Below are 23,699 nucleotides of genomic sequence, written 5' to 3' on the forward strand. Positions count from 1 at the left end.
GAATTTATAGCGCTCCCTTTGTGCCCACACAACGGATGCCGATGCGCATATACAAATAAAACACACATTCATACATACATACATACTTACATGTATGTAGGTGCATGTGTTGCCATATGCGCGAGCTTATGACCAAGAAGACGACGCAGTTCAACTATTTTCCTCTTGAACACACACGCAAATTACCAGCGTTTTCAGCGCGTGGAGTGCAGTGACAGGTTGAACAACAAACACACAAACATCCGTATATATATGAGCCTAGTTATAATGCAATGATATTATTTTTCGCATCGTTCAAAGCCCAATGCACCCAGAAATACATGCGAATATAAGCTTATTGTATACATTTCTTTGGTCCCATGTGGGCGCACGCCAGTTGCTGCCTCTTCCGAAAAATATATTATGCCTACACATGCATACATGCAGATGCAATAGAAATATGAAAATAATATACATATAAATCAAAATTAAAATAATATACATTTTACATATTGCATTTGTACAGTGATGATAATAATGTTCGCAAAATATTTTCCAGAGGTCGTCAAAAGCGATTATTCATGAATATTTGTAAGAGTCGAAAAGAAGAAAAATTACACAATTTTTAATGTCATTTATGAAAGCAAGCGGACTTTCCTAACTGCATTTGTTACTGATATTTTCCCACAAATTCATTTGTAATAAAATGTCTTTTCATCTCCCAACCGACAGCCCCATCTTGTGTCTTAGGAAACATGTGATTTTCCAGAGTTATATGAACGTCCCTTCAGCACAATGTTTTACGTTGGTTGCTCTTGTTGTGGCGTCAAAAAACGTTCTGCTAATGATTTTGATGCATGCTGCTGAGTTGGCAATCATTGATCTTAAAAACCCAGGTACATTTCGGTTTCTGTGGCTGAGATCGATTGATTGGTGCTTTTAAACATACAAAACACGTCAGGGGATTATGTTGTCGTTGTAACGGCAGAACTCTGCCAAGTGGACAGTCCTTGGCCAGATAAAAAAATTCGGGTCCGTTCCGGTATCGCAGACCCGACCGTCGTGGGAACGAATCAGGCGATTATCTATTCCTTCTATCTAATCGACTGAAAATCATCTTTATTCTATATCGAACGCGGTCTGCTTGTTATGATACGTTATGTAATACGAGATATGTTATAAAAATTAAGGGAAAATTTGGATCTGGAGAGTGCAATTGTCAATTTTTTTGTTATGTTGATATGCACGTTCCTGAAGTAAGATACAGTTTTCATCTGTACTCAGCTTACTTTGTGTGTAGCAGCCGCAAAGGTTACACATGTTTTTACGAACTTGGCAGTTTTCATTTGTTAAAAGAAATGGATCAAAGAATTTATTCATAATACTTAGCTTTGGCCCAACCTACATATTCGCCAGACGTGACTCCGTGTGACTTTTTCCCATTTGCAAAAATAAAGAGACCCTTAAAGAGCCGTCGTTTTACAAGCATAGATGACATTACACTATGACATTGGTAAAATAGCATCGCTGAAAGAGCTAAATTCTATCACAACAGTGATAATCGAGTTTGAGAAGTGTTTCGACGATTGGAGGACCTGATCCAATGTAGGCAAATGAATTAATATTAAAATAAAACTAAATTTCCCTTTATTTTTTGAACACACCTCGTATTTCAGCTGAAATCTCTTCATTAGAAGCAATGAACATCAAGTGTTATATTGAACTGTAGGTCCGATGGTTCTGATTGTAGCAAACAAAAGTAGACCATATGAAAGGATTGAACTTATAAGGCAAGGTAATAAAACATTATAAAACATCTTGAAAATTTTCAGATTTGGACTATAATCTGTGTCGAATTTCGTAAAGATACCTCGTCAAAAAAAGTTTTCCGGTCTTATGTGGAAAACTTTTTTGACGAGGTATCTTCATATATTCTATAGAGATTCGATATCGACAGTTAAAACAAATGAGCAGCTTCTTGAGGAGAAAAGGCAAATTATCAAATCGATTTAAAAAAAAAATAAAAATGTCCGCGCCTATACAGACAGACAGACAAACGGACATGGTTAAATCGTCTCATATATACCACATATATTTAATAGGTTCTCCGACCTTTCCTTCTAGGTGTTACAAACTTCTTAGCAAACTTAACCCTGATCAGGGTATAATAAAATAAATAAAAATATCTCTATTTACCCAAAAAACATTCTAGAGCAGCCCTTATATTTCAAAGCGATATCTTCATCGAAGGGCGAAAAAAGTGAGGTTATGGAACGCTGTCAGAGTACTGTCAATGTTCTGTAACAAAGTCTTGTGATTTAAAAGTTTAGTTTCTGTCAACTGCACATTTTTTAGATGTTTTTTTTTTTTAATTTTATAAGAACATCATAATTATCTCAGAAATCTATAATGATTGAGTTTACCATACGCGCTAAACGGTAGCGGATAGAACTATTTTTCATAAGCGTTAGAGCTTGTCAGGAATACTTTTACACTGGCAGAGCTTTTACCAAGCAACTGCAATATCTGCTTAAAGTCAACTCAGGCTATATCTTATTCGAGAACTGGATATTATCACAAACTATATCAGACAATCATAACCTCAACATCACTTTGACAATATAATTTCAGACAAGTTAAAATTACACACCTCTAAATTGTTGTACTGACATATGAACATACAGTTGGCCAACACTGTGAATGCACATCCGTTTCAGCGAATGGAGAATTAATTACTATGTAATGTAGCAGCAGGTGCATGCAACGTGAGACGACAGTTGCTGGCAATTATGAAGAAAATTAACGCTGACAGACATTCAAAATGCCAAACATGCCAAAAACAAAGCGCCACAAGCAATTGTAACAAATGAATTTGTGTTGCAAATGTCAATGCATAGTAATGCATTGTTGTTGTTTTTACTTAATTCATTAATATACCCTGAACAGGTAATATCAAGTTTGCCACAAAGTTTGTAACAGCTAGAAGAAATCGTCGATCCATATCAATTCTTCTTCTTTATTGGTGCAAACACGCGGTCAGCCGTTTCTTTTTTTACAATTTGGCGGCAATTCGAGATTCCAAGTGTAGCCAGGTACATCTCCACTTGGTCTTTCCAACGGAGTGGATGTCTTCCTCTTCCTCTGCTTCCCCCGGCGGGTACCGCGCCGAATACTTTCAGAGCTGGAGTGTTTTCGTCCATTCGGACGACATGACCTAACCAGCGTAGCCATTGTCTCTTAACGCGCTGAACTATTTCAATGTTATCGTATAACTCGTACGGCTCATCGCTCCATTTAATGCCAAATTTGCCGTAGTCAATGCGCAAAGAACCATGAATCTTCCGAAGAATCTTTCTCTCGAAAACTCGGTCGACCCATCAGATGTTGTCATCGTCCATGCCTCTGCACCATATAAGAATGATAAGTGACTTGTAGAATTTGGTCTTTGTTCGTCAAGAGAGGACTTTACTTCTCAATTGCCTACTCAATTCGAAGTAGCATCTGTTGGCAAGAGTTATTCTGCGTTGGACATTGTTATTGGTGTTAATACTGGTTCCAAGGTGGACGAAATTATCTACGGCTTCGAAGTTATGACTGTCAACCGTGACGAGGAAGCCAAGTCGCGAGTGCGACGACTGTTTATCTGATGACAGGAGATATTTCGTCTTGCCCTCGTTCACTACCAGACCCATTTGCTTCGCTTCATTATGCAGTCTGAAGAAAGCCGTGATAACGACGCGGTTGTTATGTCCACTGATATCGATGTCATCGGTATACGCCAGTAGCTGTACACTCTTATAAAAGTGTGTGCCTTCTCTATTCAGCTCTGTAGCTTGAATTATTTTCTACAGCAGTAGATTGTAGAAGTCGCACGATAGAGAGTCGCCTTGTCCAAAACCTCGTTTGGTATTGATCGGTGCGGAGAGATCGGTATTTCTCAAGAAATTTTGCACACATCTTTCCTCCTCAAGAATTTACTCATTTGTTCTAATCGTCAATATCAGACCACTATGGCATATAACTAGCATACAAACTGAACGATCAAAATCAAGATCTTGAATGAAAAACTTTTTTACTTGTGAAGGGTATTATACATATATAGCTTCGCTGTAACAGAAGTTTTCTCTTGTTTTTAATATTATTTGTCCACTACTGTCTTGATGATGATTTTGGCACATCGTCTGCTGTAAGCCAATTTTTGTTTGTGTGCTTTGCTGCCGCTATCGGAAGTGGCTGTAAAAACCACAGCAATGCGAACGGCGGCTGCGACGCCGCCAGTCATGCACTGGAAACTCCTTCATCAGCGAGACTTTCTAATAGTGACGGCTGCGATTATTGTTTCAGTTGCAGTCAATGTTGTTGCTGTTGTTGTTATTATTGTTGTTATTATGCTAGATACAATAAAATATTGTGATAGTCCAACATGTGGCAATAAACATGTATGCTTGCTGTTTGCCTTGTTGTAGTTGTTGTTGTTACCTGCTGATATTGATATCGTGCGTGGCGCGACTCTATTTGCTGTTGTTGTAGTCATATACATACATACATATGTATGTACGAGTTGATTTCCCAACTTTTGGTGGATTCATTCATAGCGGATTGCATGCAGTAAATCAACAGCAGCAGCAACAACAAAAAGAACAACAAAAACTATTTTGAAGTTTTTTGTTGTAGCAGCAGAATTGCGGATTCATTCTGTTATGCTTGTAATTTTCGTATGTATGAGTTTACACATATTTGTTGTTGTATTCTTTATTAGTTGCAGCAACATAAAGAGCAGCGGCAGTAGCAGCTCTCGTTTATTGCACAAAAGAAGCATAACAAATATGAACACAATGCGCATGCGCCACACATTATCGCACCTCGTCAATATCACACACACACACATATATGTATAAATTCACATACACATCAACACTGTTGCAGTTGGCAGCATTGCAACCGCTAGATCGCGCCAAATCCAATCGCATCGCTGCACAGCGCTTTTCCATTGCTCATATACACATGTACATATATGTGTATATCTGTGTGTATGTGTTTGTATGTATTCGCTTTTAACGGTTTAGCTGCAAATACTTGCATGCACCGCACACTCGTCGCGTGGCAGCAGCAGCAGCAATAGCACAGCAGCGTCGTGTGCGCCACATTTTCAATCACTACTCGAGACCGCTTGAGTTCTCCGGCAATAATTCAAAGTGTCTGCGCCGAGCAATGAGTGCCGAAGAACCGAAAAATCATTAATACAAATATTGAAAATTATGAATACTCAATACTCACATGTGTGTGTGTGTGCGTGTGTTTGTCTAGTGCAACATAAGTGAAGTGCCAAGTGCCATTGCTGGAAGCTCACAATTCGTAAATGGATTAAATATTCGTTTTACACCAATTTTATTACATATGTTCTGTCAAACACTCAAACATACATACATACATATGTATGTTCATATTTGGGCGCCGCACGGCCATCGTGTCAATTGAGACTTTATGTAAATTCGTTGCGGCGTGTTACAATAATTCCAAAGTCGTTTCAATGTTAAAATTAATATAAATGAAAATCAGAATTATTTTAAGTGGGCGCTGTTGTTAAACTTGTGCAGTGCATTTGTTGTGATGACATCGTGCGATATAGATTTGCATTTATACATACATACATATGTACATGTAAATATTTATAGCCAAAAATCACTAATATACACTGGCCTGTGGTAATTTGAATAAAAATACAACAACAATACATATATTCTATAATTCATTGGTGCGAGCTTTTATTCACATATGTATGTATGTATATGTATGTGTGGGAAAGTGTTTTGAAGACTTGTAGAATGGTATTGTGTTGAAATCCCTAACAAAAAAATTATAAAAATTTAAAGGAAAAATATACATCTGTGTATAAATAACTGTGAATTTACGCATTTGATTAATTTCCTCGTACAAACATCTAAACAATGAAAAATTAAAGGTAAGAAAATGTTTGTTTGAAATGGAAAATTAAGTGCTCTTAGTTAAGAAAACATAAACAAAAGATATTATCCCAATTTCTAGGTCAGAGACTTGCAGCAAGTCAAATCAAATTTTACCCGGACTGTCTAAGAAAAACTTCATTTTTATGTATTTTAAGGGGTTGTAGACAGTTAGAATGTCAAAAAGCACATTTTCCAGAATTTTTTCTGATAAAACCCTATAATTTATTGATCCAAAAATTTGAACACATCTTATGGTATCTTTTAACTACTTTAAGTGTGAGTATTAGTAAAAATGTTTATTTGGAAAGGAACTACAGCTGTTCTCCTGGAGCTCCTCTCAAAAAAGACGTTTTGCGGTGACCACTATCTCTCTGAACTGGGTCCTGTGAAATTAAAAAACGAAATAGATTTCGTTAAAGTAATGTTAAATTTAGTAATTAATCGAAGGTTTAAGCAAATTAAATTTTTTTGACAAAATGGCGGTTTCTCAAAAACAATCGATTTTTGACCAAAATTTCGGCCTTAAATTGTTTATAAAAAAAATATTTATTGATTAAAAAAATTGATATTTTTTACCAAAAAATATATTCGTGAAGCTCGTGTTAAAATTTGAGACCCGGCTTAACCGTTTTCGAGTAATGTTGGCACGTTAAAAGTTTAGAATTGCCTCAAGCACTCTGAAACGCCTTGTATCTTCGAAAATATTCACCGGAACGGTATAAAACTTCTGTGTGTATTCTTAAATATATGTACATTAAGAATATAAAATATAAAAAAATTGATTTTTTGAAAATTCCAACTGTATATAACCCCTTAAAGGTAAAAAAAATATTTGTTTGAAATTGAAAATAAATATTTATTGACACCTTCAAAATAGGCTCTTTTTAAGTTCATACAATCATGAGAACGCTTAAACAAATTTGCCATACACTTGTTACAAACTTTGACTGGGGCGACTTTCAGTGAATGATTTTGGTGTTTTTTTCTGTTTCGCCTCAGATTATGATGGACGACCCGAATGAGGCAAGTTTCCTATTACTATTCACGATCTTCACCATTTTGTGTCACTCAAACTAGGTTGCCCAAAACATTTCTGCAACATTTTGAATGATATTAACAATTTGAAAGGCATTTTGAAAATATTTCAAAGCAAAATTAAAATATTTCTTTGTTCAAAAATCGAATATTACCACAAGCGCAACCGTCATGTTTATTATAAAAAATATGATTATACTAGATTCCAATTTTTCAAACCGAATTTTGCGAGTTATTCTTATGGCTGATTTGTATTTCTCTTCGATTTAAAATAATGCGAACGTTAAGGTTTTAACCAAGTCATAAGCAGTTTTTTCAATGCTCTTCATTTTTCGCACTTTTTTGTTCAGCCTAAGGCTGTTTCTTCATAATGCTTTATAAAGAAGAATAAAGTTTCTATAGAAGAAAGTGTATTCATATCAGACACTGAAGAAATCGCCTAAGGCTGAACAGAACAGTGAGAAAAATGAAGATCATTTGAAAAAAGTGCTTGTAACTTACTTCCATAAACTTAATTGAACGTATAAACCTCGATAAAGAACTCAATGGGCATTGTGATCGCAGTGCGCTTGCGAATTCCCATCCCGCATTCATGAGCATTATAACTGCCGTTGAGATATGGGTTTATGAGTTTGACATGCAAACCACTTAACAATCATTGGAATGGAGGGAAGAAACCAGCCGGAACCAAAACAAAAAATCGTCAAAATCGCTTAAGGTGATGATTATTGTTTTTTTTTTTCGATAATCGTGGTCAGACGGTCAATAAGGAGTCCTATTTGGCTGTATTGAGGCGTTTGTGTGAGAACATACGTCGAAAACGGCCGAAATTGTAGAAGAACAATTCATGGATTTTACACGATGATAATACACCATCACATCGAGCCACGATTGTGACCGAATTTAAAGCGAAAAACGCAATGAAAACCATCGATCAACCACCGTATTCACCAGATTTGGCTCCGTGCGATTTTTTCTTGTTTTCCAAACTGAAATTACTGCTCGGGTTGCACAGAATTCACAGGTATTCAGTCAATGGAAGATATAGAACAAAATTTGCTGAAGAAGCTGAAGATTCCTAAAAAGTTCCTATGAAAAGAGTTTCGGGGACTGGAAGAATCGTTGGCATAAGTGTATTACATCTGCTGGCAATTACTTTAAAGGCAACAAAATAAATATTGATGAATAATTAAATATTTCGCGTTTTATTTACAATTTCTGGGCACGTTTTGTCACAATGTATTTCGTAACGTTTCAACTGCAACTTGTTTCTGGCCACAACTGTTATCAAAACTTTGTAACAATTAGGTTCATAAAGCTCATCCTACCTCCGGAGAGACAACCTTAATTTTTAATACCAAACTTATGTTGTGGGGTTCGCAGGTTTTGGTGTATCCCAGCTAAACTCAGTACGTAATCAGTTGAAGCAATTACTTTCGAAATAATATGTTCCTCAGTTAGTAGTCGAAACAATATCATTATTTATGTAGCTCCATAGCCTTAACACATAACTGTATGTATATAAACGATCTGCTGCCATGCACTGCTTGCAACATATCCCCCCACGCACATCTACGAGAATGGTGTATCGAGTAATTCAATATGTATTATATTTTGTAAGCAAAGTAGAGACAGACAGACAGACAGAACAAAAAATATGCTTTTATGCTTAGATTTAGTTTTGAGTGATATACTAATTGATTGCACAGTCACTACAAGAAGTGTTCATTATACTATTTTAAAAATAAGTTGTCTTCTTTTATTTATGCACCCGCGTGTGCACGCATACTTCAAATCTTCTATCTGTGCGCAGCAAACCAACAATAAACTATTGAGATTGACGTGATCCGATAAGTGGTCGTGAAGCACTTGAGAATCCAGTTCGAAATTCTTCAGCGAAATGAAGAAGTCATTGACGTTTCTTCGCTTTAATGAGTGCCAACTATTCATAATTACATGTCGAACAACAACAACAAAGTGTCGAAATTTGTGTCAAACAAATTATTGTTTGTTTTTATTTTACAACATTTACAACAAATTAAAATATTAAATGTGTGGCTAAATGTGTTTTCGGTGGATTTTCAACTTTCTATGTTTTTCTATTTCGTTAACATTTCACTTTCGCTTGCCTGCATTTGTTTCATATACTTTACACCTATATGTATATAGTTACATATGTATATATTATATGCATTCATATTTACAAACATATTTCGCTTAGAAAAGTGTTTTAGCAAACCAAAAGCGATGAAGTTGTCTCTTCATTCGGAGATGGCATTGATATTCTTTGAAAACTGAACCCGGAGGCGTCTTATGAATATTCCATTTGTCTTTATTTATTTATTGCTTTGTATGAATTGAAGACTGTTATTTTTTTTTAATAAAATAGAAAACTGTGTAAAATTATGGGAAAATTAACAATCTAGCCCTGTAATCAGATTTTAGAATCGAGTAAAGTATCTGGTATTCCAATTCCTATATATTGGGTAGTCGAAAAAGACTTTTCGTATTTTGTCAATAGATGTCGTTGCAGTCGTATATCTTCAGTGCTACCAATCTCATTGTGTCGTACCATATAATCTTGGAAAGGTAAGCTTCATTTAACCAAAAAAAATTAAATTCGGAGAAGTTGAAAAAAAAGTTAGTTGCTCGAACTAGTCATCGAAAATTGGACTCAACGGATGTTCTTTCGAATGATAAATATTCCACATTAAATTTGAAGTTTCCTTGTTTTTTCTTTAAAAAGTAGGGAACCTCGAAATGAATCACCCTTTATGTATTGAGAAATAGAAGTTTTAGATGAAACAGCATCCGAATGATTTTAGAATGATTTTACGACTTTTGTTTTGGCAAAGATAGGCAACGCATTAGATAAAATTATAAACTAGCGCTATAGAAAAGTCATGTCGCTCGATTGGATGCAGATTCTCTTTGGAGGATTCGTTTGTTGCTTCAAATGTTTTCCAGATGATACAATAAAAGTCTGGTGGTAACCAAAAAACGACTACTTTAAATTCAATAAAGTGAAGACTGAATCGATATGTTTCGTAGTTAAATATAACCCTAAAAAAATTAGTATATTAAATTGACAACCTTTCGGACTATTGGTTCGTGTAAATAAAAATTTTAAGTGACGCATTTTTTTTTTGGTTTTTTAAATAAAAGTTTATCTTATCTTTTTTAAAAAAAAGAGATATTTCCTATAAAAAATAGTAATAAAAAATCAGCACGATTACTAGCTTCTGGAGAAGTTGGCGCTTGGTCGTGTTTTAAATCCTCACGACCATCTTTACATCATGTAAACCGTGAATGAATGCATCTTTGTCTGCAACTTTTCAATAGATCATGTTGCATATTATATGATTTAAATATAAATCGGTTAGTTTTGGGACGCACCTTGTTTGGCAGAGAGCGAATGGATTCATAGCAAAGTCCTAATATTTCTTTCTAGTACAATTTAAAGAAAATAACGGTGTTGCACGTGAAGCCAAAATTAAAGTCAACTGAGCAGAAACAACTCCACCCTCTACATGCCTCGACTAGACATTATTCGTAAAAAGTATCAATAAAGTAGAAACTTATAATATTAGTTCATTACTCAAATAAGTTTGCCTACACATCACTAATTCCAACCATTGCCTGTTCCTCTATATATGTATATCGCAGATAGTCTGGGCCTCTGAAAAGCATAAAATGAATTTAACAGTTAAACCTCTCTAATATTTATATTTATTTATAGCTTTGTGTCTTTGCCTTGATGAGCGATCTATTGTGAATATATGCACAAGTATGTACATACATATCTCCAGGTATAGCACTCTGCCTTCCTACAAGTACTCTCTAATGACACTTTTATGAGCGATGAAGTGATTAGTAGTTTATGTTGTTATTTTTCAAAATTGGGAAGCATTCGAGGGGATTTTGACACAAAAACTGAAACTATCGTGCGGGATAGATATGTAATGTACAGGGGTTCTCAATTGTGTAGGTTCGATGTTGGCATGGCGGAATGTCTGTTTAATCAAGCTGGAGAAATTTACTAGGTCCTTCTTTCAAAACCGGTAACTCAAAGAAAAGCTTGGAAAATATAGTTCTTTCACCAACTTAGAAATTATTTTATAAAAATTATGTTTCTATGCTCTCGTGTCGCACTAATGGTGCGTACTTAATGTAAAAAAAACATTAATGACGTCATACACTTTGAAAGCCAAAGCGCTTTAAACAATTCTTCTGTATAAGTAATGTTTTCTGCGTTGGAAACTGAGAAGGTCCTCAAAGGACGGTTAATCTCAGCCGAAATACCAGGAGTTTTTAAATAAAAAATTTGCGCTTAGGACTCCGCTATCCAATTTCTCAGAAGTTTCAAAAGTCTTCTGTTTCTGATCTACATAATTCGAATTATGTTTCTTTACCTCCTAAGTCCCGTACTTTTGGCATGAAAATCCTTGTTTGTCGATGATGTTGTGTTTTAAAAAGTATAGGACCGTTCCGTAGTAAATAAACATCAAAAAAACCAACAGTACGTTATACAAGCATCTTGTAAAAACGCATCCCAATTTCTGAATGTCACTCGGTAGGTCGTGAATCTAAATGTCAATCCTAATCGACTTGTAATGTCAAACCTCCTGACAGTTCTAGGCGTTTAAAAATCCAATTCCATACGACTATCGACTAGGATGGTCCAACGAATTGGAAAAGTCATTTAAACAGGCGTCTTAAACTTCTATACCTCTCACAAGATTGACTGAAAATCTATTCTCATCTCATCTACTATCGACTGAGATCTAAAAAATGGAATCGAGGAGTCGACACAAAACATGTCTTAAAACTTGTATAAATTTCACAAAGTCGGCCAAACATCTGGCCTTTTTCATCTTCTATCGGCTGAGATCGAAATAAGGCCTACGGAATAGAGGAGGCTTCACAAAAAATGTCTTAAAAACTTCTTTATCTTTTACAAGTTCAGTCGAAAACCTGACTTCATTTCATTTACTATCGACGGGGATGTAAAGGAGGTCCAACGGAGTCGAGAAGTCATCACAAAAAATGTCTTAAAAACTTCTTTATCTCTCACCAGTTCAGTCGAAAATCTGTCATCTTCTATCTACATCCCGCCCTGATTGTGTAGCCCTTTGATATGGTTCTTTTAAGCTATATGATTTCTTCTAGCAAATTTTTTAGCTTTCAGTCATTCGTAGAAATTACTTTGTATGTGTGAATGACTAATGCAAGTGAGCAAGCATAGCTGTAAGTTGCAGCGTAGTGCTCTAGTACTCTTGTACATGCTCGGGGCGCATTCAATTGAAATGAGTCTTCACTAAAACAAAAAGATCAATTGCAAAAGGAGGAATAAATGAACGTGTGAACTCATTTAAAAATAGCCGCAACATACATGCTCACAAACATACTAACCCGTTCTAATGTCGCTCTCTGTTTTCATTACAGTTGCCGTTGCAACGTCGGTGGATATGGAAGATTAGACTGAATTGTGCAGCTAACGCTCGAGAAGCGTGCGTGTGCGTTTGCCCGTATCACCATTTTTTTATTGTTTCTTCAACGAAATTCGACTGAAATTGTTAGAAGCGCGTAAAAATGTTTTCATCGGCGTCCTCGGCACACACACATCGTGGCAATAAGCGAGAGGCCAAATTGAATGCTACAACCGATTTGGATGATGACGATGACGACAGCAGCATCATTGATGACACCGATGTAGATGTAGCCGTCGACGTCGACGTCAATGAGGTGCCCACACAAAAGCCGCATTTTCTAGACGATGCCATGCCGCCACCCGAAATGGTCGCTGACTTCGAACGCGTGCTAAGTTTTGGCGCAAAAATCGATGGTGGCACACATGCGACAGCCGCACCTAGCAGCGGTGAGCAATTGAAAATGGATAAGAAGTATGAGCGCGACGGTGAGATTAGTGACTATGAGTTGGCCGCAAGTGGCTATACAAAGAAAGAGTTCACACAGGACGATAATACGTTGAATCTGCCAAGTGGCATTGGCAAGAGCACATTTTCGAAACCAAAGCATTTCCTCGATGAGAATCCCATACCGCCAGACTACATGTTACTGGCGACCGCCGCTGACCATGACTTGCGGCGCGAGCACCGCAGTCTAGACCGCAATTTCGAGCGACAAGAGGAACAAGAGTCCGCGCTCCTTGCCGGCCAATTGATGAAGAGCAGCAGCAGTAGTGGCGGTGGTGGCCGCAAGAGTTCACTGGATCGCGGCGGTTATAGCGGCGGCGGCGGAGGTCATAGTAACGGCAGTCACAGCGGCAGCATGTCGAGTTCGCGCACTTCACGTGAACGCAACAAGGAGCTTACTTCCTCGTACACATTGTCACGTTTTCTACACAGTGCCGAAACACCGTCGCCACCACCGGCGCTGCAGCGCAGCATACCGAAAGGCGGCGCTTGGATGAGCAACAGTGGCAGCGGCAGTTGCAGCTTTGACAGACTTTATGGCAGCTTGCCAATGGCACATGCCAGCGGCGACGGCACAAGTGGTGTTGGCGACAGCAGCTGCGCGCTAGGGGTCGATGACATTGTCGATGGCGACCGGCTAGGTCCGAAAGTGCAGTGTGTGTACTCATTGCTCTCGATGTTGGGCTCCAATGACCCGTCGGAGATGTCAAAGAAGTTTCTTGAATTGTCGCGCACGCCAGAAACATGCACTGCGCTGCGACGTGCCGGCTGTGTACCGCTGCTCGTGCAAATGATGCACTCCGATGGCAATGATAGTGTGCGAAAGTGCGCCAGCATGGCACTGCACAACGTGGTACACAGTCATGTGGATGAGAAGACAGCAAGACGTGAAACGAAAGTATTACGTTTGCTCGAACAGATATTGGATTATTGTAATTTCTTGAAGACGCTGCTGCAGAGCGGTGGCGAAGCTATTGCGGATGACTCCGAACGGCATCCGTTGGCGGCGATATCGTCATTGATGAAGGTGAGCTTCGACGAGGAGCACCGTCACGCTATGTGCGAGCTGGGCGCACTGCAGGCAATACCGAACTTAGTGCATTTAGATCACGCAGTGCACGGACCGAAACCGGAGGATCAGTGTTGCAATTCCTTGCGGCGTTACGCACTAATGGCGCTTACAAATCTCACATTCGGTGATGAACACAACAAGGCTTACTTGTGCAGTCAGAAATTATTCATGGAGGCTTTGGTGGCACAACTGGACTCGGCACCCGACGATTTGCTGCAGGTAACTGCGAGCGTATTACGTAATCTGTCATGGCGTGCCGACAGCAATATGAAGGCTGTGCTGAATGAGATTGGCACGGTGACGGCATTGGCGAGTGCCGCTATGAAAAATAAAAGTGAAAACACGCTCAAGGCGATATTGTCGGCCTTATGGAATCTATCTGCGCATTGCAGCACCAACAAGGCGGAGTTTTGTGCGGTAGATGGCGCGCTCGCCTTTCTCGTTGACATGCTTACCTATGAGGGACCTAGTAAAACTTTGAAGATTATCGAAAATGCCGGTGGCATACTACGTAACGTCTCTAGTCACATCGCAGTGCGCGAACACTACCGACAAATACTACGCGAACGCAATTGTCTATCGATACTGTTGCAGCAACTGAAATCCGAGAGCTTAACGGTGGTGAGCAACTCTTGCGGCACACTGTGGAATCTATCGGCGCGCTGCCCGGAGGATCAAAAATTTCTTTGGGATAACGGTGCAGTACCAATGCTCCGTTCACTGATACACTCCAAACACGCTATGATCTCAGAAGGCAGCGCCTCAGCGCTTAAGAATTTACTCAACTTCCGACCGGCGGTGCAGAGTCAAAATCAGCTGGATCCAATAGCACGTTCGATGGGTCTACGAAAGCTCCCGACGCTAAATGCGCGCAAACAAAAAGCGTTGCAACAAGAGCTTGGCGGCAAACAGCATGCTGAGACCTGTGACAATTTGGACATCAGTGGAAATGCTGGCATAGCAAAAGAGGATGGTCAACTGCTACAACACACCACTTTGAGTGTCGTAATGCATGCGCATCGTCAGCGTTATGTCGCCGCAGCAGGTAGTGCTGTGCCGCCGGGCACATCAGTGCGACTAACGCGCTCCGCCATGCTAACCAAAAGTGAAAGTCGTGACTCAGTCTTCTCCGCGAAGTCAGATACTGCTTACGAGAACTTGATGCGCTCCCATTCGGCATCAGACGCCAATCGTAAAAAGTTGCCATACAGCGGAGCTGCAGCAGTGACAGTGTATTCGCTTGAAAATGATGCAGAGTCCACAGATGTCGAACAGCCAATCGATTACTCGGCCAAATATTGCGAAAAAGATGCAAAAACGTCGAACGAGCGCGCAATAGAGCCGACCGCGGGCTGCAGTAACAACACCAATGTCACATATCAGGAAACTGATTTGGATCAGCCGACAGACTTCAGCTTGCGCTATGCCGAACATCAAATTGAAACCGAATTGGACGTGTTACCCTCTGAGCGGGCTAGCCGCAGCAGCAATGTTAATAAAAGAGGTGACGCTGCCGTAAACAATACGGCAGCACCGAATCGCGCACAGACAGCAGTGAACGATGGCAACGAAATACTGCTGATACTCGAGGATACCGTTAAATGTTATCAAACGGAGGATACTCCTTACGTCATATCCAATGCTGCTTCAGTTACGGACATACGTCAAGCGGTCGTCAAGTCTGAAAGCACCGCAACAGCTGAGACTGCGAAACCTGCAGAAAAGCCGAAGAAATACCAAAGAGTACAACAGATGCACAGCAATGTCGGCGCACAGGGCAACACCGCTTATGGATCGGGCTCCTACACACCCGAAAAGCCCATCAACTATTGCGAAGAGGGCACTCCCGGTTATTTTAGTCGTTACGAATCGCTCAGCAGTCTGGATGAATCACCGCCAACACAACAATCTCAGAACAAAGAGGCGAAAGTGTCACATACTAAAACCGCCAGCAACAAGTCAGCCAAAAAACTGAGCAGTGAACTCGATGCTGATTTAAATGCTCACACACCTGTGACGCATGTCAATGCGGCTGTGGTGCAAAGTAGTGGCAATGCCACCACGATGAATTCGGCGCAGGAGACGCCGCTAATGTTTTCGCGTCACAGCTCGATGGATTCGCTGGTCGGGGAAGGTGAGGATGAGATTGGTGTTTGCGATGACAAGAGTTCGGTGGTTAGTGACTTCAGTCGCCTGGCCAGCGGCGTCATTTCACCGTCGGAAATTCCTGACTCACCTACACAGAGCATGCCCCAATCGCCACGTCGTCAGAGCAACGCTGGACAAGTGAACAGCGGCAGCGGGAGTGGCATGGGTACGTTTCTGCAGGGCATTTCACCGAGGGCTGCCCCACGTGGCTCCGCTGTGGGCATTGCTAGCGCTAGTGCTGGCATCGGGCTGCGCGGTAATGCTGCTGTGGGCGAGGAAACAAAACGACCGCTTCGTAGCGTCTTCGAAGATGATCTGAGCACTTTCAATGTTGAGAATACGCCGGCACAATTCTCGTGCCGCACCAGCCTAAGCAACCTGAGCATACTGGATGATGAAAACAGCCTGCCACCATCGAGGCAACCCATTGAGGGCGAGAACAACACACAGCCCGCTATCGTGTCCGAAGGTTTGTTGAAATTGCTTATGATTACTTATATTGTAACGCATATAACATTCATATATTCTTTACAACAGGTGAAGAAGAGGAGTCGACTAACAACATCGACGACATACTGCTCGCGAATTGCATTAATATGGGTATGAATCGCACAACCATAACAGCTGCCGCGTCCAAGAAATCAATGGCGCGTGCAGCACGCAGCCAAACCGGTGGAGACGCCCAGTTACCCGTCGATGAGCCGAGGCATTACTATACCGAAGATACACCGGCGTTGCTCTCAAAGGTTGGCAGTAATACAAATTTGTCAGTCTTATCCATCTGCTCCAGCAATAATTTGGATGAATTGAAGGAACTACAAGCGCCGGCCACAACTAGCAGTACAACCGATAACCGGCACTCGCTTACTTTGTCCGATGATGTGTCATCAAATGCCTCGGAGAGTGGTGCCACCGGTCAATCATTCGATTTGTTGCAGCAATGCATTGAAGTCGGTATGAAAAAACCGAATACGCAAACGAAGACACACTCAAATCACGCCACTGCGACACAACAGCGACCGTTGCGTCCAACACCGACGGCCGATCCCATAGCCATGTTGCGACGTGGTGGCACCGCATTGCCGCCATATTTGCCTGTCTCAGATGAAATGAGTAAATATTTGGTAGAGGACTCACCTTGCAATTTCTCTGTGGCTTCCGGTCTGTCTAATCTGACTGTAGGCTCTAGTTTAGTGGGACCCGCTGTGACGCTAAAGGGCAGCAATGCGAGGTGAGTTAATAATATTGAAAACAAGAATTCATCGCTACCAAACAACAACAATAACCCGACCGTCGACGATATGATCCGAACTTAGTCTTCATCATTCAAATAAGAGCTCCATTATTTTTCACTTATTCAATAATCCATATTTATTTATTATCGTTTTTTTTTTTAAATTTAGCGCTGAAAACTCTCCAAACATGCCGACAGCTGCAGAGACTCCGCCGGCTAAGTCTGTGGCGCCAGAGGCGGGTGCGCGCTTGGAACCAAAATGGCAGGACGATTCGCTTAGTTCGCTGTCCATCGACTCTGAAGACGATACGAACTTGTTAAGTCAGGTGAGTAATGAATTAAATGCACATCCAGTATACAAAAAATTACAACAACACTTTTCGTGCAATTTTTTACTTTCGCTCCCCGTTACAGGCTATTGCCGCTGGTTGCAATAGACCCAAATCGAATCTTGGTTTTAGTAGCACATCGTCTACCAACAACAATAACAACAACAATCGCAACAAGCGCATATCACTGTCCGCTTCACAACCCATACCCATCAATGCGGCCACCTCGTCATCCTCACTAAATTCCTGCGCCACAGCAAGACACTACCAACGACAGCAACAACAACACACAAGCGACCGCAGTGCTGGACACACTTCCAGCACAGCACACCGTTATCAAAATGGCAATGACTCTTACAGTTCGGTAGATTCGAGTGACTCCAATGATAACCAAGCCAAATCACTCTTTGAGCTGTGCATACGCACCGGAATGCATAAGCCTACACGTGACGGCGGCACTCATCGGCGCCAGCAACTAATGAGTAATCGACGGAATGGCAGCAGCACCACTCAATCGAATCCAAATTTGAAACAATTCGATTCGTTGCCGCTGCAATTGCATCCGCAAACGAAAACAACGCCTTTGCCGACGAATACGTCCACAGCATTACCGGGCACAACCACAACGGTTAATCGTCATTTACGCGAACGCGAGCGTAAAGACGAAAAATTGCTGTTGGAATGCATCAACACTGGCATTTCGAAGAAGATCGGCAACAATACTATCAGCGGCGCCGGCAGTCTAGGGGGTAGTGCTGCGGCTGCATCCGTTGGCAGGTACACTGCCGACAATAGCGCACATTCAATGTCTATGCCAATATTTAATACGGGCGATGGCAGTCACAGCACTGGGACCGGGTCAAAAAACGTGCTGGCTACGTCTGCAGCTGCACGGGCGCTGTGTCACCCACACGCGGCTACTTTATCCTCAAATGTGCTCAGCACAGCAGCTCCAGACGTAACAAAGACGAACAACACCGGCTACAACAGCAACTGCACCACCATCAGCAGCAACAGCAACAACAACATCTGCAACGAAACCAACAACACGTACAACAGCGTGAATTGTTGGGAAGTGAAGGACACCAACAGCGTCGACATCATCGACGCAGTAAGAAATCCAGCGATGGCCACCACCATCACAGCACACAACGACGCAAATCTTCCAAATCACGCGAACGCAACATCCGAACAGAAAACGAACAGTACTGGGTATAAGCAAGAGCAAGAGCCGGAAGCAGACGACTTAAATAGTCCATCTACTTCGCTAGACAACACTGCAACCAGCGACGATTCGAATGAGTCGTTCATTATAGAGACCACAGTGTCGCTGGAGATGCGTCAATCGCGTACTTCGCCGCCACTTACCACATCGCAAAAACACAAGGATCCGGATTTAATGTTAAAGTCCGTGGAGCGGCTTACGTTGGAGTTTGTCTCTTCAGCCGAACAACTACGTACCAATGCCACCAATGTAACTGCGGACTGCCTTGCTGTTGAGCAACAGCGTGCGACATCTGTTGGCACGAGTATATCCATCGGCGGCAACTCGAACTCCAACAACACCTGGAACGAGGATACCTGTCCCAATGATGATGTATCGTTCCCCAGCGTCAGCGTCACCGCACCTGTTGTTGCTTCATTAAATTATGACGACGAAGACGATGAGGATGACGATGACGCAGACCAGGCAACCGAGGCGGACCACAAGGATTTGCATGATTTTGCTGAAATTACACCAATAAATGAGGAACAGCCGCAACCGTCCCTCTTGCTACTTGAACATGCTGAAACCGCTACACAGCCCAGTTCATTGGAAACGGAAACCGAAACCGACACTTTGGTGAATGAAGGTCGCAGCCTGGATATACCATGTTATATTGCAACGCAAGAGTCGACCACCAGTAGCGGCCTAAACTTCCAGCTGGGCGGTGCTGTACAATCAGCAGCACTTTCTCTGGGTGGCGGCCATCATATGTTATATGGCAGTAACAGCAATGCAGCTGCTGCAGCAGCACAAGCCGCCGCCGCGGCCGCTGCTGCAATGACAAACTCCACTATCATTGCTATTGAGGCGCGCGCCCTAGCCGAGAATCTACAGCATGCTAGCAGTGTGGGCGCTGACGATGATGAGAGCATCGATTTGACATTTAGCATCAACAGTTTGGATTTGGAAAACATACGTCCACCTTCGGGTATGGAATCGCTCAACATATCTGGCTACTACCAGCAGGAGTCGCTTTCTAATGCATACCACTCGCTTGGTGTGCTGCAGCGTCGTAGCGGTAGCACGCCGCAAAGTCCACAAATGATGTTGCGCTCACCGAAGTTCCCACGCAAATCGTTGCCGCATGGTTTGGTGGCTAAACGCGCACTGGGCCAACTGCCCGCACACCTCAGCGGCAGCGCGGAAAGCGTAAACTCCAGTTGTAATATGTTGGAGAACATCAAGCCGCCATCATTAATGGATGAACTATTGGATTCCATGATTAGTGTGGCAAGCATACAATCGGAGGTGGCAGACGGCGAATGCAGTTTGGCTACTACTCTATCGGCTGCTTCGAATTACGAGACTGCGGCTGGTGGACAAATGGAGTGTGCTGACTATGATGATAATACCGTTACGCTGCAAAGTTGCTGCGAAACCATGCCACACGATATGGATGTAGAAGAAAACTCTTTCCATAGTGGCGCCGGCAGTACACCACTGCCAACCGATGATTATGAATTCAGTTCTGCCGAATCGACACCACAAAAGTCGGCTGCTTCACCAACGCCGCCGAATGGTGAAAAGCGCACACTGACGCCGAAACAGAAGCGGAAAGTGGCCAAAGATCGCTATCGCACCTACACGATAACTTCCAATGCGGCAGTAAGTGAGGAGGAACGCCGGCGTTTGGAGCTTGATGAGGCACAAATGGCAGACGAGACATTGCAGATCGAAATCATCGAAACGGAGGGTACCACTAATGGCAGGTGAGTTTTTAGCACGTTATGCCAGAAATGTTTTTTTTTTTCATTTTCAAATGGAATCCACTTAACAATTTTAGACTTCGAGTACATTTCTTTTTTAATGAAATAATAATGTTGCCTACATTTGGGCGCGTTTATAAATTAGCGCTTTTAAGCTGATAATAAAAATTATTTTTTATTTAAATTTTTAATCTTAAGGAACTACTTTGTTTACAGCTCCAGCAGCCGCCGACGGGCAGATGCCGAACGTTATCGAACGCAAACAATTGTCTATACAACTGAAACCACAACAACAACGACAACCACAATCACAAGCAATGAACGGGAAGCGCAAGAGATCAACGCAAGCGCGGATGAATCGGCCGGACCGTATTCTTTGACTTCCACAGACGACTGCCCTTCGGAAACTATGTCTTCGCTACGTGAATTGACACAAAAGTTCAAATTCATTAATATGCCCATTCATACATCGAAATCCGCACCAGAAGCACAAGCTACCGAGGTGAGAGGAGCTCCCGATGGTGGTGACTGCTTAACCAGCATGGAATGCGATCAAAACTCGGACACAGAGTCGCGTCATGATCAACAAGAAGCATACAATCATGTTGAAAACTATGTTGATCGAAGTGAAGAAGAAGAAGAAGAAGCAACCGAAGAGAGTGATTCGGAGAATCAATCTCTAGTAAAGGCACCAGCACGTGCGCGCATCGCCAAACCTATAGAGATACCTGACATACAATCAGTCGCCAATGCCGCCGATGAGCAGGCGAAAATTGTGCGCGGCCGCAAGAAACCGGCCTACATTTCACCCTACAGCATCCAGTACCAGCGTACCATATCGCCGCAGACACGTGTCGCTACAAATAAAACACTGACTCAGCAGGCAAAAACCGCCAGCACACGCTTGGCGTCACCAAAAAAAGCGCAGACGCAAACAAACGTGGACGCCAAAACCAACGCGACACTACAAGCGGCAGCACCACCTCCACTGGAACGACAGGGTACTTTCGTGCAGGAAGAGCCAACTATTGCAACATGTCAGGTTCCGATTGTTGTGTCCGAAGTCAAGGCATCGGCAGCACCAAAGCCAGCCACAACTGCGGGCGGTAGCCCACAACGTTCTTCGAAATTACCAACAAAACGCGCAACCGCGGCGGCCGCTTCCAAATCCAACGCAGCGCTCATACAGCCAGCCACTACACGCAAAATACCGATTGCAACAAAAACCAACTCCCCCAAACACCGTAAAGTCACCGCCACTATCGGCGCGGCTACAAGCGCCGGCATGCCACAGCGTTCGAACAGCAATGCGGCCATACGTGTGACCAGTAGCGCGGCGCGCATTACGCGCGTATCAGCGACAACGCCGCCAACGCGCAGTAACTCTAATCTGAACAGTCGCGACACGGCCGCAACAGCGGCGGCGAATGCAACGAAGAGCGCGGCAGCGAAAATCAATCAAGCACAAAGTCGCATCGCCAACATTTGGAAGCGCGTGAATGACGTTAAAAGCAAGCAGCAAGAGCCGTATAAAGCGCCTCGCGCCAATATCGCGCGTGGCTCAGCGGCCGTGGTGAGTAAGTTGAAGTCACAGCAAACGAAGTCGTCGCCTGCGTTAAATGCGCCGAAGACAATATTGGCTGCGCGTACAACTGCAACGCAACAACAAAAGAAACAAACGCTGATACGTAGCTCGACATTTGATAACACGCCGAATGGCGGCGTGGGCGCGCTGCAAAACGTGCCACCGAAAGTGGCTGTCAATGCAGGTGGCGGATTGTCAGTTGCGCAACGCCCAGGCAGAAAATAAATTGCGCGTAACGTTTGGTGTGAAAGTGCACAAAACTCTTTGTCCAATAGTAAAAAACTGTGCGGCGCCGCTGGCAGTAATCTCAAGGGCAGACATTTGAGCGGCGCAGCATCATATGTTGTCATGGTGGCTAAGTGCGTCCATGCCCTTCGATTTGCGTTTAACTTATACCAAACGCAAAACAACAATAACAACATCTCTCATTGGCACGACTTTTAGCAAATCAATCAAATCAGTTAGTCAAAACTAAGCACTTAAGCGCATTTAAGTATCTCTTTAAGTTAATATCTAATCAAAATAGTGAAGTAAATATATAAAAAACGGACCGAAAGCAAAAATCACGCTGCGAAAAGTTAACGAAGTGTACGGGAATGTTCTCACACTAAACGCAATTCGTTTGGGGGGCGACTAATTTCACTGCATTGTAGGCCAAATTATAAAATAGTTTAGAAAATACGAAAAAAGGGACAGCGCCGCACGTTAAATGCGCGCTCAAGTAGTCAAATATGTACAGTATATGTACATATATATATGTATATCTATGTAAGCATTAATGAAATGCTTGCGAAAGCATAGAATTTTGATAAGAGATAACGCTAAACGTTCGTTGCATGCAACGCATATAAATGCGCATGCTTGCTGGCTATCGATCGCTTGTAAGCCGTCACGTAAATTCTTGCCAGAAGAAAAAATATAGCAAGAAACTGCGTTCTAAACAATGTAATGAATCATTTATTTAAAAATATATTGATTTCATTACGAATATTTGTAATGAAACGGTACACTTACTGTCTTGTCCACACTCGTTTTAATCACCGGTGTGTGTATGTGAGTGTGCCCAACAGCTGGCTGATAAGCAAACGTTTAATCACGCTCCATTAGTGCACAAAAATTAGTTATCGCTAAGTTAATGATTCACCGGTAATTAAAATGCCAAAATTTAATTGCTTCCGCAATGGCAAACAACGTGTCTTCGTTTACTTCGGTATTTAAGGAAAAGTTATTTTCCAAACTCGATAATAGAAATATGTTTTTCGCGCTTATCAATGTGACTAAAAATATATTTGTGTGTGAATAAGACTGATTATATTTGGCATTAGTTACACAGTTGGCATATATTATTTGGTTTGTCTGTACTAACAAATAAATACCTGGTACATACATACATATATGGTACTTCAATATGTTAGTTAGCAATGGCGCTTTGTTGAGCAAAA

At 41.8% G+C, this 23,699-nt stretch overlaps 1 protein-coding gene across 5 annotated transcripts in view; it reads left to right on the top strand.

Moving 5' to 3' along the window:
* LOC120766994 (adenomatous polyposis coli protein) overlaps positions 1–22,936 on the top strand; it is a 30,554-nt gene extending 7,618 nt beyond the window's left edge. For 4 of the 5 annotated variants that reach the window (XM_040092798.1, XM_040092799.1, XM_040092801.1 and 1 more), the window contains exons 2-6: positions 12,426–16,605; positions 16,674–17,367; positions 17,540–17,696; positions 17,785–20,675; positions 20,889–22,936. In XM_040092798.1, the coding sequence (XP_039948732.1) occupies positions 12,573–16,605; positions 16,674–17,367; positions 17,540–17,696; positions 17,785–20,675; positions 20,889–22,482 (9,369 nt within the window). In that variant the 5' untranslated portion in view covers positions 12,426–12,572 and the 3' untranslated portion in view covers positions 22,483–22,936. Of the gene's footprint in view, positions 1–5,875; positions 5,942–12,425; positions 16,606–16,673; positions 17,368–17,539; positions 17,697–17,784; positions 20,676–20,888 lie in introns of those variants that run through there. The other variant, XM_040092802.1, reaches the window with a different exon arrangement.
* Positions 22,937–23,699: the final 763 nt, after the last annotated feature.

The sequence above is a fragment of the Bactrocera tryoni genome, chromosome 1 (genome assembly GCF_016617805.1).
Source record: "Bactrocera tryoni isolate S06 chromosome 1, CSIRO_BtryS06_freeze2, whole genome shotgun sequence".
Lineage (NCBI taxonomy): Eukaryota > Metazoa > Arthropoda > Insecta > Diptera > Tephritidae > Bactrocera > Bactrocera tryoni.